This window comes from Bombus flavifrons, chromosome 8 (assembly GCF_040668555.2).
Source record: "Bombus flavifrons isolate JBK064 chromosome 8, iyBomFlav1_principal, whole genome shotgun sequence".
Lineage (NCBI taxonomy): Eukaryota > Metazoa > Arthropoda > Insecta > Hymenoptera > Apidae > Bombus > Bombus flavifrons.
Window position 1 is genome coordinate 11881357 of NC_138449.1, and position 16483 is coordinate 11897839.

General features: G+C 49.7%; 1 protein-coding gene across 4 annotated transcripts in view; it reads left to right on the forward strand.

The window, feature by feature from the left end:
* The window catches only part of LOC138182536 (kin of IRRE-like protein 3), a 174963-nt gene that overhangs the window by 144293 nt on the left and 14187 nt on the right, over nt 1–16483 (forward strand). For all 4 annotated transcript variants that reach the window (XM_069118491.1, XM_069118495.1, XM_069118494.1 and 1 more), the window contains 3 exons: nt 10405–10588; nt 11313–11448; nt 14005–14213. In XM_069118491.1, the coding sequence (XP_068974592.1) occupies nt 10405–10588; nt 11313–11448; nt 14005–14213 (529 nt within the window). The remainder of the gene's footprint in view (nt 1–10404; nt 10589–11312; nt 11449–14004; nt 14214–16483) is intronic.

The following is a 16483-nucleotide window of genomic DNA, read 5'->3' on the forward strand; positions in this document are numbered from 1 at the left end:
TGGCAGCCAACTTTTCTCCGTTTGCCTCGGTGCCAGTAAACTTCGCTCGAGATAAGTTTCTGACCGAAAGTGGACGTTACGTGTCTACCGACAATAAATACTTGTTCGTCGTTGACTGCGAGGCAACCGAGTCGACTGCTCGAACTTAAGTGAAATATTACGACGCATCGTATTGTACGGACGCATTTACGATCCAGCGGGGTATAGACGAATCTTGGAGAGTAAAACCACGAGAATGCAAGCTACAAAGTGATTCGAAGTAAAGAAAAAAAAAAAGAGAGAAAATTGATGCGAAACTCATCGTAGCGCGAGGTTGAATTTCAGATTGAAGTTCCTGACTGTAGAGTCAGTAGAATTGAGAATGGATAAAAAAAAATAAAAGAGATATAAACGCGGCAATACGGTCGAATAAATACTCCATAGATTATCTGCTGTAACCTGGCAAGTACCTATGGTATTTCATGCGTGTGCATGAACATTACCTTTTAAATTAACAAATACACTTTTCAATTAGTTGCCAGCTTGAGCGGCCCGCACCGGCTTAGTTGCCAGCTTGTACGTGTAAATCAATTTTAATCGAATCGCCGCATGGTCAAAGTTTCCATAAAGAATTGAAAATCGAAACAAAAATTATTCGTATTTTTATCACGCACCATTGACGATTACAGAAATCTGTTGCGATCGCGTACGATAGCCCTGCGCAGTTATTTGCCCTTCCATATATGTACATATCGAACACGTACAAACTATACAGCGTATATTCGCATAAGCGCTTACGGATCCTTAAACGAGTCGCCGTCTTTTCAGTTTTTCGAAATCTATTCTCAGCACCAGGTTCTTACGTCCAGTACGGCGTGCCGCACAGCTGCTGAACAAATTGCCGAGTGAATGCGTCTACGGTTAAAGAAAGTACCGTGTCGGTAATGCCGGTATTCAACGTGGGCGCACGGATTATCCGTTTAAAAAAATTTTTTAATTAAATCCGAGTCATCTTTTCAACCGCGTCTACATTTTTTACCGCGTAACAGCGCGAGTGTGCGGCCGCGGACCACCTCATTTACTCACAATTACCTACTTAAAGTCCGCGAGGAGCAGGCGGTTGTTGCCACAGGAAGGTATTCACTAACCACATCCGCGCTGCGTATTTTTCTCGGAACGAATCCAACGAATTTGAAAAGATCTAAGAAAGCTCGTTCCGCTCGAAAAGTCTCGACTTTTCTTGGCTGAACAGCGCCGCCGTTAGCACGCGCTCTCGCCACTGGCAACGGCAACGCGATTCGTCTTCTTTCGAGGACGACAACTTCTTTCGAGTTTCGTCGCCGAGCCAATTGTTTTTGGAGAAAAGGCCAGGTCGTTTGTATCTATACGTCGCCTAATGTACGTACGGCCACCGAGGGACAGAATCGCGCTACGTAAGAGAGGCGCGTAACTTTTCCTCGCCGCCTATGCGAGCCACGTACGTTGAAGGTAGCGCGCGAGCGTATATTTATCCGTCTGGCACGCGATCGAAGACGAGATGGTCTGAAAGCGTTGGGAAATTCTCGATGCTCGATGGTACGAACGCAGGAATAGGAGAGACGAAGGAAGAACGACGATTGATCGAGCGACGCCGAGAGTCAGGGCAAAGTTTTAGCGTGCGAATAGGACGAAAAAGGGAGAAAGTTGGCGATGATACGACGTTTAACAAAGGATGCAATTTCCTAGGAACAGATTTGCATCGTTCTTCGTCTGTGTCCTCTTGCGGTCAGTGCAACTCGTCCGACCTCGCGGTCGCTCGCGCGCGACATCGCTACGCGAAACAGTTGCCCAAGTGCAATTTCATAACTGGAACGCACTCCCTGCGTGAATTTAGATGAGAATTCGCTGTTCTACCATTCAATGGGCCGACGTTATCGCTCGCCTAGGTACAGGACCAGGCACGAAATTTCCACTGGAATATTTATGCAAAAAGCTGACTCGTCGATCTGCGAGACCTTCGTTTCTTCCTGCGAAATCTTTTGCTCGAGAAAGTGGGAGGGGTGTAGCATCGTTTCACGATCGAAGGAAAAAGGGAACATCTCGCGAACCGGTGGAGAAGAAAAGATTTCCAAGACTCTGGGATATCCGACGTCGAACAATGATCGTCCGTCCAGGTCGTCGGTGACACGCGGCTTCATTATCGTCGTTATCGTTAATCCTGACGAAACTTTTTATTCCGTCGCGCAACTGCCTCCGCAAACCGGCCGACTTTCCTCGTCTCGATCCTTCTTCTCTCTACTATCCCACTTTCTTTTCTACTCACCCCTCTATTCGCGTAATCGTCTTTTCCTTGTAATTAAGTTCTTCATGGTCCTCTGCGCATTGCCCAGACGATGAAAAGACCCGATGGTGGCTAACAATGGAGGATAACTGTAGCACGATCTCGACGTCAAAGTTCGAACTGTGCGATATTTACATGCGCTTAATATACCTGTATGTATATATGTATGTGTATATATATATATTTTTTTTCATTTCATGTCATCGTGTCGAGAGTATCGCGACGTTACCGCAAAATTATCGAGTGGCATCGATCCGGCTACGCTTTTTCATCGCACGAAACCACTTGGCGCTTCAACGATCGTTCGCGATCATCGAGAACTTTGAATTTGATCGGAGAGTCGATTAACGTTTTCATTCGACAAGCGGAAGTTTTCAGTTTTCATTAAATTTTCGAACGGGAATGAAGCGTTTACACGCCAGGTTGAAACGCAGCAGAGAGGAAAAAATAGAGTTTACCTTTGCCGCGTTGCAGACGGCTTGTAAAATCGTTGAACGCGGTAATGGCGACAAGGAAGCGAACCCGGTGAATCAAAATATAAATGCGCTACAGTTGCGTCGAGCCCGTCGCGTTTTCCTCGGGCCGTATTGTCGGGCGGGTCAAGAGCCGTAATTTTTCTGCCGTTCGCGCCAGCAAATTACGCTTTCCAGGAAGCTGGGTCACGAGAAAAATACTTGGCCGCGCGTTCCAAAATTTTCGGAAGAGACGCCGTGTAACCGCCTCTTAATCTTTTCTTCCTTCCGTATTCCGTTTTCCCTATCCCACTTGTTTCCCGTTGAGCGCGATAAATTTTTCCTCGGGTTTGTTCCGGAATAAACAAACGCGTTAACGCGCTCGTGAAAGCCGCCTCGTAAGAAGAAACGAAGGAAAAAGAGACGATGCCGCGTCTCTTCTGCAAGATTTAATGCCAGACGATTTTATTACGGCAATTGCGAAGCTAAACGCGTCGTTCAGCCACGTTTCCGGCAAGTTTCTTGCGCCGCTTCCTCTTCCTCTGCGCGTCCGACTCGCGTCCACCGGTTTCCGCTCCACTTTGACTTTCTTCCACCATCGCGACTCGTGTCCCTTTTTCCCTTTTCCTTGTCCGAGAGAAGAGAGCGAGTCGCGAACGCGCCTTGCTTCTACGCGACGAAAAACTTGCTTCGTTGCCGTTTGTCGCGACGCGTCCTGACAGAGAAAGAAGGACGAGGGGCGAGCTGGCGTGGAGGGATAGGGGTTGGTCGTGCTCGTCGTCCTCGGGTATGCTGCGAACGTACGTCTAAATTGAAGTCGTTACAACGGCTCGACTGAAAAAAAGTCGGCAGCCAGGGGTGAAAAGCCGGCCGCGTTCGAGCAAAAAGCGTGCCAACGAGGGGGTGAGAAGAGGACGGTGATTGTCGGAGAAACGAAAAGGACGACGAAAGGTCCACGAGTTTTCAGACACGGGCAAAGCTTTTGACCGAACCTGCTTGGGAGCAGATCTTTGACGCGATTTCTTCTTGCACGCGTATTTTCAGCCCCTTTTTCACCTGCTTCTTGTCCGTGCGAGCACGCGACAGCATCGAACTTAAGGAGGCGGTGTACGGTAACCGGCGCGCGAATCGCCTGATTAAACGGAATAATGGCGATGGAATTCGAAGTCAGTGAAACATCGTGTCGAGAAAGACAGCGGGATCGTTGAACTTGGTGGTAAACGATTCGCGGATCAACGCTCGCGTTACCTGGCAGAGCGTCGTCTGTTTGCGCGAAAAGAAGACCGCCCTTACCACTTTTCTTTCTCTTGTCTGCACTAATTAAAGAAGCAAATACACGTTGACGCTGCAGATCAAGCGGAGAATGTTATTCAAAGCTTGTATCGACTACGATATTACGAGGTGTACGATATTAAAGCGAGTCGAAACGGCTTTAAGAGAAACGTCAAAGTAAATTGTTTTCCTGACAAAGGTCGGAACGTTTAATACCAGCGAGACACATGGAAACAGCGTTCCCGGGCAAAGGAACAAAAGTATCGTTTAAAACCACCCCGATGAATATCGATGGCGCGCGTGGACGAACAAGAAGGAAGAACAGGTGCGCGTGTACACTACAGCTGCGTTTTCTGCGATCCTGATGTCATTAACCCGGATTATCAGTGACCGGGAATTAATATCGAAATTAATGCTGGGAAATCGACGGCGCGTGACCGTGAGCCACAAACCCGATCGAAATCTGGCAGAAAGCGATCGATTCAACGGAGAGAGATCACGCGTATAATCAAAAGCCACGCCTAAACCGTGTTGGCCGATATAACGGGAAATGATTATGAAACTGTATTTATTACGTATCGGGGGATATTCTTGAAACGGACGGGAATAGCGACATGGCGGCAGAATGTGTATCTCCTGGCGACATTTCCCCTAATCCAAATGTCATTAAAGCGGATTACTCCGGCGAATTAATATGTAAATTAATGCACACATCGGTTTTATATAACCGAGAGAATATAGGCACGTATTGGGACGTGGTGACCAGCGGCGTCACTACCACCGGTGTTATCGTCACAAGCAGAGCGGAATAAACGCGCGTGTGCAGCGTACGTGTGGCTCGCGTTGTGTGTGCACGCGAAACGAAACGCGTACACACGGTAAGAGATACACGACGCGGCGACGAGAGTGGAGTCTCTTGAAACGCATTTAACCGCGGGCGACGAGACCGTCCGTAGACCACAATGCCGTGAACACCGCACGGAAAAGATTAAATGATAAATTTCCAAAGCAACCGGCGACCACTCGACCGCCACTTATCCGTCCACTTTGTACGCGACCCCTTTTTGTTTACCCCTCGAGGCATCGTGAAAACCGGCCACTCCGCTTCTTTCACCCGCGGCCTCGTTATTTGGATACAAAGCCGGAGCACGTTTGTCTCTTGCCATCTCCTCCATGCCGGCGAATGTATAATTAATTCGCGTAATTAACCAAAAACGATCAAGACCGAGGGTTAAGTCGATGAAGCGTGGCCCATCGTCCATCGAATCCCTGGAAAATCGTGAAACCTTGCGACTTTTCCATTTCATTCTCTCTTCGTTTCATTCCCGCTCGACGAAGCTATTCAACCGCCTCTGAAAGAAGCAATCGCTAATCGATCGCAAAGACAGTTCGCTCCCCAGAGAATTACCGGCTCTAAATACGAGCTCTGTCGACCGGAAGCAAACATATTTTTGCCCCCTGATTCGTCCGCGAATCCATCTTCATTATCGAGTGATGCGTCTTCAGGGACAAGACTGCGAGGGCCTAGATACTGCCCGAGACAAAATCATCGTTAAGATTTATTCGCCATCGTGGCCCGTAATTTTTCAACGGTGAATCGTGAAAATTTCAACGTGAGAGATTGGCTGACGGTTGTGCGCGCCGATAGTCGACCCAAATCCGTGCGACGCGCGCGCCGCTCCAACAATTCGTTCTTTTCCATCCGAAAGAGCTTCTTTCCGTGGCAATTCGTGCAGAGATACGTTAATTAAAAGGGGCAGAGAATGCGAGAGTAGGAGCACGAGGCTCGTGCGATTTCGCTTCGTGCGGTTTGCACAAGCTGGTCGATTATATTTACGTGGAGCCGGGAAGGCCGCGCGAATTTCTCTTCCGCTGCAAGAAACGATAAAAAGGAAGAATGCGGAACAGGTCGGCGAAAAACGCGCGCCACGGAAATTGAAATAATTTCAACCGCTTCTTCCGTGGAATTCCGTTCCTTCGTAGCCGAGTGTTCCGCGTCTGTCTACGGTTTCGAAGGGTGACGCTGATATTTTCCGATTTCCCCGCAAGATCCACCCTTAAACGTTTCGCGATAATTCCGTCAAATCGATGAGACGTTCGGAAGGCGGATGATGGATACGAAAGGACAACCTTTCGACGATGTCTCTCGTGGACAGGCGATATCGAATTCCTCTATTTATTATCGCTAGTGGAATTTGCGAATTCCCGATAGACCATCGGGGTGCCGAGTGTGTGCACAAGCTCCGTGCCGCATTTACGTTTGCTCGGTTAAGCGGCGAATTTCAATTGTAAGTCGACGTCGAACGAAGACGGCAGATGGTTCGACAGACTGTAAATAAGTTTACCCCTAGTTACCGAGTTCGAGAGATCCGAAGCGTAAATATGTACGCTGACGGACGAAGCATATTTAAGATCCATTCCGCTGTTTCTGCTTAATCGTTTCCCGATGAAAGCACCAACCTGATAGCCGTAATAAAATTTCGCTCTCAACAAGTAGTGGCGAGAAGAGAAAACACGGCGATCAAAGGATAGCAGAACCGCGAGAAGTTCACGCTGGAAACGGAGAATCTTTTTTAAACGAATCTCGCCTGGACCGGCAACGAAGTGTTGGCGCGGAGGCAAATTTTTCATGACTTTTCGGGGACAATGATGCAAATGGTATACAGAAACAGAGTTTGCCCTGCATCGGCAAGCAGACGGGGACGCATTTCGGTGGCTGGAATATCGTTTTACAGTGTTAGGCAACAAGCTAGCAACCCTTCTCCCAGTAGGTGATCCTGAAACGAGATCGCCTCCGAAAGCCTGGAGATTTATGTCGTTCATGGTCTCTCGTTACTTTCTGCTAAACTTCTCTTTTTCTCCCTCTCTCGCTCACTCACTCTCTTTCTCTTGTGGCCGACTTCTAACCCGGAAACTGATCCTTCTTTCTTCGTCTCCCCTTCAAGGCGAATATTTATGAAAGATGTAAATAACGAGCGGGATAATTTTCTCGTGAGATCCGAGCTACTCTTGTTTACAACGCTGGCCCTTGCCTCGGGTGCCTTGCGTAGTACGCAACGGAGGATCGTATTGTTTTTGCTTGCTCGCGACTATCGAGGCGCTGTGGCTGCAGGAAAATTGTCTAGAAAATTCACTCGATTCGCATTCCACGCCGTGAGATAGAACGTAGAACACGGCGGGAAGGCGGTGTGTTTATTTTACGGGAAATGAATTCGGATCGCCGAGGATAATAGGCAGCTCGTATCGTATTCCTAATTGATTTTTCAGACCGCTCGAACGAAGATAAAGCAGAATTTGCATTTTCATACTGACCCGACCGGTCTTGACTTACGAACGCGGCAAGCACCGACTAAAATTTCTGCAGAGAAAGAGATAGTTGCGATAGTTCGGCTTACGGCGACAGCTTGAAGAAGGATTTCCTGTTCGCAGAAGTAACGCGGCACGTAATACAGGAATTAGAAAGGAACCGGACACGCGTTCCAGCTTCACGAGATGCGCCTTTTTCCGCGCGATAGAACGAAGAAAGAGCAACCGGCAAGCTTCACGGAGACGCGGCGTGATTCACGAGAAAACGTCGAATCCTTCGAAGGCACGAAATCACTTTAGCGAAATAGGTGTACGGAATCGTCTTCACCGGATTACCAGAAAGCTCTTTTCCGCGCTCCGCCCCTTCTCTCGATTCTTTCACCGCCGCTAGATCCTCTGCTTGCCTGCCGTCTCTCTTCGCCAGCTTCTTCGTAGCCTCGTTTTACCTCGAAGAACATTCGGACCAGGCGAACCCTCTGCCGCGCCTTTTACGCTCCTTCAAACCCCCGCAGTCTCTGCTCGCTCGTGAACCAACCCTTCCAAAGGCCGGACCCGCTCCGCCACTACTCATACCTCCAAAGAGCCGGCAATGAATCTTCGAGTTAACAACTTTTTCACCGAGCGAAAGGAGCTTGATCCGTTGGCTAGCGTGTGCGTCTGAGAGCGAGAAACAGAGAGAGAGAGAGAGAGAGAGAGAGGAAGAGAGCGACGAAAAAGAAAAAGCCGAAGAAATAGAAGGTAGAAGAAGAGGAGGTAGATAGAAACAGCGCAACGCGACGCTGGATGAGCTGATAGGGAATGGAGGCGGTTCGAGAAAAGGAGGTTCTTGCGGAGAACAGGGGTAGCGGCGGAGAGGTTGAGTAACAGCATTCGGAGAAAGAGCACGGGTTTCGCGCGGCATCGATCCACGTCCTGCGATCTATTTCGTTGCTCTCCAAGAGATTGCCATTGCGTCTGCATTACTCAAGCTCGTGTTATCAGGGCCTTTGGCCCAGAGGGTATGTACTCTGGCCGTTTGCTTCTCCGTCGAGCGGATTCGTACGTGTACGAACGTGCACGTGTCTGGATATCGGTATGGGTGTTCGTGGATGTGGGGTAGGCGCGCGATTGTGTGGATAGAGAGAGAGAGAGAGAAAGAGAGAGAGAGCCAGAGGGAAGGAGGGGCGTGTCTGCGGATGCATTACGCTGATTGCTGGTCGCGGCCTCTCCGGAGAACATAGTCACGAAGGCCGAGAGAAACGAAAAGGCGGAAAGGTGGCAGGCGGCAGGCCGGTGTCGGGTGTGACGAAGACAGAGCCGACGGTGAACCGACCGAGGAACAAGAAAAGGGAATAAGGGCCCTTCCCGGTTAAGTAAGTGAACGCTCGTACATTGGCGGCGAGCGCGCGGTTTTTAATCCTTTAAATGAATGTGACGCTGATTCGCCCTCTGATCCTGCTTCTTCGTCGACCCTTCGACGTCCGGACACGAAGGCGGTCGAGCTTTCCGTCACTGCCGTCTGCGATATCGGTCTTCTCGTCGCGGGCATGTTGCGTGATTTAAAAGCATCGCGCGATACCTTGCGAGGCGACGAGCATATCGGTTTAAGTCGAATTCGTGCTCTCGAGGACGGATGAAAAAACAGGACGAAGGGGAAACAGCGAATAGCACCGCATGGGCGGGTAAGACGCTAATATCCGTGTAATTGCGTACGCGTCGCTTCGTCGGGACGGTAAACGTCAACGCGCTGGCAACTCATTATTCTTCTTGTCCTGAGGGCGCGCCACCGCCCTCCGCCTTCATCTATGCGCAAATAATCATCGCGAGAGGAATCCCCATTGTATTATTGTGTCTGCCGTTGAATGATAAACTGCACGCTTGCTCGGGAACTGCGTCGTATTCATTACTAATATAGTCGCGGCACGCAATTCCGGATGCGACCAACAAAAATTTCGTTTCCCCTTGCAGAAACGCGAAACAGCGAACGCGATTCGTATTTCGCGTGGAATTGCGCGTTGCTCGGTTGACACGACCAATCGGAACAGGTTTGCCAGTAATTACGAGTTGCCAGAAACTTTCACCGTTAAACAAAGAAAGAGTCGTTCCCCCGACGATTAACGTTGTTGCGAATGTTCAAATCTAAAGCGCGGCCAGCCACACGCTGGAAAAACGGCGTCGCTGAAAATTACTTACACAGCCCAGCCGATGGGGCAGCAAAAAAATTTGCAATTCCCCAGAGGGGTGCAAGCTGGCGTTAACTCAAGAAGGATTTTCATGGCGCGGCTAGTCGGCCAGGGATTACGAAAACTCGTTAACCAGCTAATGGCCTTAAATGACGAACGACGAGATTTTTCCGGCCAACAGGAGAGAATTGAACCGACGTGCGGCGCGATCCAGTTTCGCACGGTACACAGATAACGTACAGGGAGCGTGACTGTGGCCTGGATAAGCCATCGTTGGAGAGAGCTAGGGAGTGAAAACGGTCCTTTAAAACAGGAGGCAGAGGGTGGTCGAGTAAAACGAGCAGATAGATTATATGGGCACCCCCGGTGGAGAATCGATCCTTGAATTACGGTCACATTATGACTGCGAAACTTGCTAAGGCCGCACTTTCCTACCAGGCAGCGAATTAATCTACGCGAAAGAAGAGAAGAGCCTCGAACCCGGAAGCCGATGATTCATTTCGGATGGAACGCGCTTAGAAATCGAGGAGGAACGGAGGACGATGCGACGGCAGAGAGGCGAAACCAGTGACGGAGCTTGAGAGGATTCCGGTAACGAGGAGCGATCCGCCAAGTCCCTTCGTTCGTCGATTAAACGATCGCGCAAAACGCTGACATACGCCGGTCATTGTCTATAGAATCTATCGATGCCACTCGGTTCTCTTTACTTTCCATTCGTTTCCCATCTGCCTCGCAACGTACCGTCCGACTCGCTAACGATTCGTCTTCGGATCATTCGTAAACATGAAACTATTTCAGATATTCCCAGCTGATTACCATTCGCGAGTCGAGTCTGCCGCGACACAAGATGTTGGTTGAATCGAGGCAACGACGGTCGACCGATCGATTTCAAGACGAATCTCGATTGTTTCAGCCGATCGGCATGCACTTGAAGAAATACGAGTGGGTAGGACGGCCAGACATCGGCGATTGCTCTCTCTGGGTCAGATCCGCCACTCTGGAGTTCGACGACGGTCTCTGGCAATGTCAAGTCACAGCCAGCGATTTCACAACGCAGGACGCGTTGGCATCCGAATCGGCGAGGCTGGTCGTCAGAGGTAAAAATCTTCGATTTAACGACAATAGCGCTTGCTTCGGTCCTACGAAAAGCTACGATCGTCGATCAACGCGTTGAAACATTTCGCGCGGACTAACAGGATTCTCCCACTTGCACGCATATCGTTTCTATTCGAGTCCCGAGTATATCGTCCGTCGATGAAACCAGCGTGGTCATCAAAGCCACGTTCGTCGATTTTCATCGTCGTTGTTCCCATTGTGACGAAATTAACGCGTTACTCGTTCAGAAGGCCAGTATCGCGGCAGGACAATACCGGGCCGAAGGCAAAGTTGCGAAACTGGGCCGTCGCGGAAAATTCCATCGACGATCAAAGCGTTATTATTTCTCACGCGCTGTGAGCTTCGCCAAGGTACGTTTTGCGACGCAGCTAGTTCGTCGATCGTTTCGACTACCTATGTCTTTGCGTGTTCGCGTTCAGCGGATCGAGGCGATGGAAAAGTTGTCCGATTAATTTTCAAAGTCAAGAGCGACGTTGTCTAAGAAAACGAAGTTTATCGCGCGCGATCGTGGGAAGGCAATTGAACGCGCGTACGTAGAGTCGTGGCGAACGGTCGATAGATCTGACAAGGGTAATCAACGACGAAGCGATTAAATGATAACGCAACGATAACGGCCAACGTCCAGAGAAACGTCAGAGCGCATGACTCGGAATATCCAGTCGCGCGACGGCCAAATTAACCTCTGCTAATTTTCTCTCATTGCAGTCAGCCCTCAGCGACCGCAGATAGAGTACGCGGATCGTCTAATTCTACCCGGCAGCAACGTGACAGCCCGAGCAGGTGAGATCGCTACGCTCACTTGCAGAGCGCGGTATGGGAATCCTTCGCCTCTAATTAAATGGTTCGTAATTGTTGCACCGTAGATTCCGTACTACTTATCGTCTTGCACCAGCCCCTACTCGTCGCGGTCTTTTTCCTCCCTCGATTCTCGCGTTTCAGCTGCCTCGAATCCGTTCGAAGCCGGAAGATCATCGATTCCGTTGCAACACAATGTACGAGAATATACTGTCGATCCTTGGATCTCCGTTTTCGTTCGATTCGAGGCCGCCGCTCACCGTGTTTGTTCGAATTTCAGCAGCAGACCGAGCCGAAACGAAGCGAACCGCGCAACGGGAATTTCGAGGAGCCGTCTGTCGCAAATCGAGCGAGATGAAAGAGATCGGCAAAAGGTCAAGCAGGAAATTGAAACGTAGTAGCTGGTGCCGGAAGGATCCGAGTAATAACGTTGGTTTCCAAGAGGAAGCTTTGAATGCTTTTAGATTGCAGCCGCTTTCTAGACGGTGTGCTCGCGTTCAATCATCGTCGAGTAACGCTGCTCCTTTTCGGGATTGATTCGATTAGCTCGCGCCGGCTCCCAGTTGATTTCGCCTCGCGGACTTTCGACAACTTAATTCCAGCCGTATCTTTCACGCGCTGCTCACCGTCGACACAGCAAGCGGATGTCGTTTCTCGGTAATCGAACGATTACCGTTGTAATTGCTCCGAGTTGCCGACGCTCCAGACGAACGCGCGCCTCGTCGACTATGGGGTGGACTAAATGGCCGAGTCGCGACCGTACGAGCCGGCAGGAACTGCACAGAGAAACGCGAAAAGGATCGAATCTAATTTTTAAATTGAATTCCCGTGTCGCAACGAAGTCACTTTGTCAATCGTAAAAAGAAACGGAGCAGAGTGTCCTCTGTTCCAGAGCTATTATTTCGAGATAGAGAGAGAGAGTGAGAGAGAGAGAGAGAGAGAGACAGTGCTCTACCGAGTCTCGTCCGATACATGCACAGTCTCATTTGTTCGAGGAGCCAGTTAGTTTTCCCTGTGCGAACATCCCAGTCCGTAATGCACCCTGTGGATCTTGCCGATGGTGGCACGGCTCGGTCGGTTGCCCATGAATAATCATGATCCATTCCGACCGGTATCTAGACGAAGTTAAGAGGCTACCAGGGTTTGCTTGCACCCCAGAGGCGTAGAAACAACAGAAAGCACGCGACCGAACGAAACCAACGGTTCTAGCAAACGCGATAGCTTACGCGAGAAACGTTGATTAACTTGTAGACGAATTACCAGACCAGGCTACGAACGCGGCAACTTCGACGTCGGTCTATTCAAGTTCGGGCCAATGTCGCGACAAACATCTCTCTCTCTCTCTCTCTCTCTCTCTCTCTCTCTTCTCGTAACGCCTCGCCCTTTTTCGCTGAAATTAGACTGATCGATAGTTGTGTATGCATAAAACGATTCGATCGTTTCCGAGTTTAGAGACCCTGCGTTTACGGCTCTGATAGACTTCGCGATTGCTGCAACGAATCGACTCTGCAACCATGTAACGCGATCGGTATAAATTCGTAAGAGACTCCGGCAGCTTATAATTTAAAGGACTTTACAATTTACGAGCGCTCCTTTTTTCTAGATGACGCTCGTTGCCGCGATCGATCGGAACGACGAAACGAATCGTTCGTCGGGTACTTTGTCCGCGAGAAAAACGACTCTGAAAAGCGATCGAACCTCTAAGTCCAATCGCGTTTATAATCCTCCGTCGTGTTTTTATGAAAACGGTAATTCATAAACAGAGAAGTACGTACTATTCTTTATATTTAAATGTTCTTGTAGGAGGGAAGAAAAATGGTTCGATCGGTCAAAAGGATGCAACTCGTGCCATCGAATAAACCAACGGAGAACGCTGTTTAACCTGAAGAGTTGATTATGCCCGTTCTTTCTCTCTTACATGCAAATCCGGCAACTTTGTACACGTTACACGTATGCGCACCTTGCATTTCTCTAGCTCTTCGAGTATCCTCTTCTTGGCCAGAAATTCCAGTCCACCTTCTATGCACCGCCGGCCCACGTATCGACGGATACGTTCGCGTTGTTATTTATCGGACAAACTGCAGCGTAGCGGCGTGCGTCGCGTCCTATCAGCGCGATAAATAATCCGAACTAAGTAGATTCAGCCGTTTTACAAAGACGCGTGTAAATTGCCGCGTCAAAGGAGAAATTATGGCGATCGTCGGGTTTCCCCGCTCGCCTCTTCGCCCCATCGATGTTTCTCGCGACGACGCAAAGGCTAGAAAATCGCTGCTTTCCTCGAGAGATACACCGTTCGCGACAACGATGAAATCTCTGCTTCGCGACTCGAGATTTCGCAATGGCGAGGCAAACTCGGGCTGATTACCTGCTTCGATCTTTGGTTTCATAGAGGAGGAAAGGGAGCAGGAGAACGGAAAGACGGGAGAGACAGGGCCGGGCAAAGGGAGGGAGGACGATGTCGAGGGAAAAGAGAAACACGGTGCGAGTCTGCGAAGAAGGTCGCGGCGAGATGGAGGGCTCGGTGTCCGTGAGATTTCATTCCGTGCAGGCTTGTTACGAAGCAGCCATTGGAAATGCAAATTTTCGGGCGAAATGTTCGTAGGTACGTGGGCGAGACCGAGGTGAGGACTCTGAGGCCTCAGGTAAACTCCACGGAGATAGACAACCCCCGCACCTGGGCTACCTACAGCATCTGCGAGATCATGGCGGAAAGATCGCGTTACGGACAGCCGATTCGATGCGTCGCCATTCATCCAGCTTACGACAACCCGACCATGTCCTCGAGCACGGAAGTCAGGTTCGACGTTCGATGTGAGTATGCCTTCTTACGTCGCGTTATTCGCTTGGGACAGTCTTAAAAAAGAAAAATTTACCCGAGTTACCGAGTTAAGAAACATTTACGCTCGTAACTGTTCAACGATTGCTGGCTCGCGTTCTTTCGAACGAAGGGAACGAGGTTCAATTGCACAGCTGAGCGATAATTTTAATCGACGCGTAGTCGATACTGCGAACAAATGTTGTTTCTAGAACGTCTTATTTTAACGTTACAGCGGGCAGCGTGGCTGAGCGCAACGGATTAAGATCGAGGAAATTAATTCCGGAAACTAGTTTAACAAACGATATCGAGTTACAGCGACGTCGTAGCTTAATGATTTTAGTATAAACGGAATTTAGGTTTGCCATAAAGGTTAGCCTTATTATAAGTCCTACCATAACGTGCCGGTCGCTCTCGTTAATAACAGGGATTAGCAAAGAGATTAATATTTAATAATAATCATCGTTATCCGACCGGCTCTCGAGGATGAAGATACTTTGCGGATCAAGCGACCCTCGAGCCAACTTTCCACCGAGCCGCCAACTTTTTTAACGAGATCTCCGCGGTTGGAAACAATTTTTCGCGATGCAGCGAAATCACGTCGGTCGAAAGACGCGCAAGTAATTTCGAGATATCCACGGAAGTTCGATCGCGCTCGGCTGGCGTGCTGAATTTGTATGCATTCCCGTGAACCGACGCACACCGAGAAAACCTAAGACGAAGAGCGAAATTAAAATTCTAGCGATGCTTCGACTCGTGCAGAACAGACAAAAGCGGAGAAAAAATGGTTCCTTTTAGCCACCTGATGAAACATTGCCCTCTCCGGCATTCGCGCAACCAGACGCGCTTCGATATCCCGGTTTCCGACTATCCCGCGTACACATGTACGTTGAACGTTTTAATCAGCACTCGTTTTCTGCTTTTAGCCGAGCTGCTGGAGATACGCGAGAGTCCATTACCACGCTGTCGTTGTAACGTTGGTGAAACGTTACGCGTAGCAAAGGTGGAAGCGATATACCGTGCGGTATCGTTGATTAATTGCGCTTATCTAGAAACGCTTGCTACGCGCAAAGACGATTACGAAGGATATCGGTATCGAGCGAAACGAGGATTATTCGAAGAGTTGGTTATGACGTTAGAACGTTCAATGGCGATACGATGATTTGGCCGAGGCAGCAGGGTGAAAAAACATGGGCGCAACAAATAAATCGCTGTTAACGGGAGATCGACAGGAAGGGTGCGTGTACTGACCTCAACCCCTAGCGGAGCAGGAACCTCCACCAAGCCAACGATTTAACTGTGTACACAGGCGCTGGTAACCGCGGTACCCTCATCAATCTCCCTCAAAACGCGCCGCCTCGACATCCTGCTTTTCGACCTTATCGACAATTCCAGCTCCGCTGCATCGTCCAACAATTTTGAATCGTTTTTTACGAAACATCGCGACGAACAACGATGACTAATGGCCGGCGAATCGATTCGGCCGGCCGAAACGATGCCTCCAACACACTTTCGTTGCCTCGGGGAAATATCAGCCTCGGGCGAGCAACGATCGAACAAACGAAACCAAGGAAATATTAATAATCGAGATTTCCGTTTCGCCAACGGCGAGCGATCGTCGGCTTTCTCGATCGGCGCTCGAATAACGCGCGTATAGCAAAGTATAACCAATCCACCGCCTGTCACCCTCTTCTCCCTTCTTTATCTCGATACCCAATCTGTAATTTAACCGCGACCAACTGTCATTCGTAATCGAATTGCGAATCGATCGCAATTTTTCTTCTATTAATCGGTTCCGTCCCAGCCCATTCCGTCCTACCCTCGAACTCAAACTCTCGACCCTCTGCCATCGACGCCAAGTAATTCGTTCCGGGTGAAATCGAGTTGGAGCCTGAGTCCTCGGCCGCGATTCCTACGGGAATCCTGCCGACAGTAGACGCGCGAGATGCGGTTTACAAGTATTACCGGGTAGAAATGGAGACACAGAGGTGGCTTGACGCGTATATTGATTAGGGGCATTAGCCGACTGGGACTTTCCGAGGCAAATTGAAAAGTTCGCCTCAAAGCGCAGATATATTCCATGTTCATGCCGCGTCGATCGAAACGCCCACGGGAATTTCGAATCACCCGGTCGTTTCGCTATCCTCGCCCCGTCTGACCGTCCTCTTCCGACCCGCCCTCTTCCCGCGCTGTTCAATCCAGGGCCGATGCACCGTTTACTTTGACGCAACGACAGCTTGCAGCGCGTTGATCCACTTTTCACCGA